Raw genomic sequence first — 1,124 nt, forward strand, 5'->3', positions numbered from 1 at the left:
TACTGGTACTACCCATTGATTTGTGTAGTGCCAGTACAAATGCAACATTTTTAAAATGTTTAAATCATTTCAATTTGAAGGCCGAGTAATTTAATTTTATATATTAATAATTTGTTTTTTACTATCTATATTGCAATTCTATACGATTAACTAAACATTTTGGTTTTAATTTATTAATATAGATTAATGGATACCGGATTTTGGTCCACATTAAAGCGGGGTCAAGTTGTGGCCAAATATCTAACTTCAAAAAAAATAATTTTTTGGTTGTACGGCGAGGAAGACTCATTTTTCACAACTTTGGAAACCCAAATCGTCGAAACCTTGTCATTGGGGCTCGGTTCGTCGATTTGGGTATTTCCAAAGTGTGAAATGTTACACTATTCTGGGTTTTGTGCATTGATTAGATCAAAGCTGGCAGACCATGCACAAAACCCAAGCATCAGAGTATGCGACCCGAATATGTAAGAATTTTATATAATTATTATTTTCTAACTTTCACTAATTTATACATTGATTCAGGTCAACACAAACGATGGTGGCAGCAAAATGGCCCAGAGGCAGGGCCAATATTCGGTCATCGCCATTATTACAGAGTACGTCTGGCAGTAATCTGCAATTCGGCCAAGTACGTGGTCGTGGCGGAATAATACGTGGTCGTGGAGGGCTAACACGTGGTCGTGGTGGGTTAATGCGTGGTCGTGGTGGTGAGGTCCATGGACGCAGTGGGCATTTCCCACCCTCCGCGACAATTTACGCAGAAGCCCTCAGGTCGATTGTGTCAGTTGGTTAGTTTCAATAATAAAATATTTGAAAAAATCAGTTTTATAATGATATTATTAATTAAGAAATAATCTATAATATTCAATGAATATTGTATAACTATTTAAATAGTTCAAATGGCTACAACATCGACGAATCCCCAGGAATCACCATCACCTGCAGTACACAATGTTTTTCGAGGACGAGGATGGCCACGGGGACGGCATAATATATCTTGCCATTCGTGTGGGGCGTTTGGCCATTTGCGGCGGAATTGTCCTAAAAAATGTATGTACCTATATACACAATTAATTTAAAATTATGTATTATTTATTTCCATTTTAAACTTCAATGAACGCTTC

General features: G+C 37.2%; 1 protein-coding gene across 1 annotated transcript; it reads left to right on the forward strand.

Moving 5' to 3' along the window:
* Positions 1–6: 6 nt before the first annotated feature.
* Positions 7–1,054, forward strand: LOC111035240 (the record flags this gene model as incomplete). Its single annotated transcript, XM_022316775.1, has 4 exons — positions 7–85; positions 183–464; positions 523–788; positions 895–1,054. Coding segments are annotated over exons 2-4 (704 nt in total), but the record flags the coding sequence as incomplete, so codon positions are not given.
* Between the last annotated feature and the right edge of the window lie 70 nt (positions 1,055–1,124).

This window comes from Myzus persicae, unplaced genomic scaffold, assembly GCF_001856785.1.
Source record: "Myzus persicae strain clone G006 unplaced genomic scaffold, MPER_G0061.0, whole genome shotgun sequence".
NCBI lineage: Eukaryota > Metazoa > Arthropoda > Insecta > Hemiptera > Aphididae > Myzus > Myzus persicae.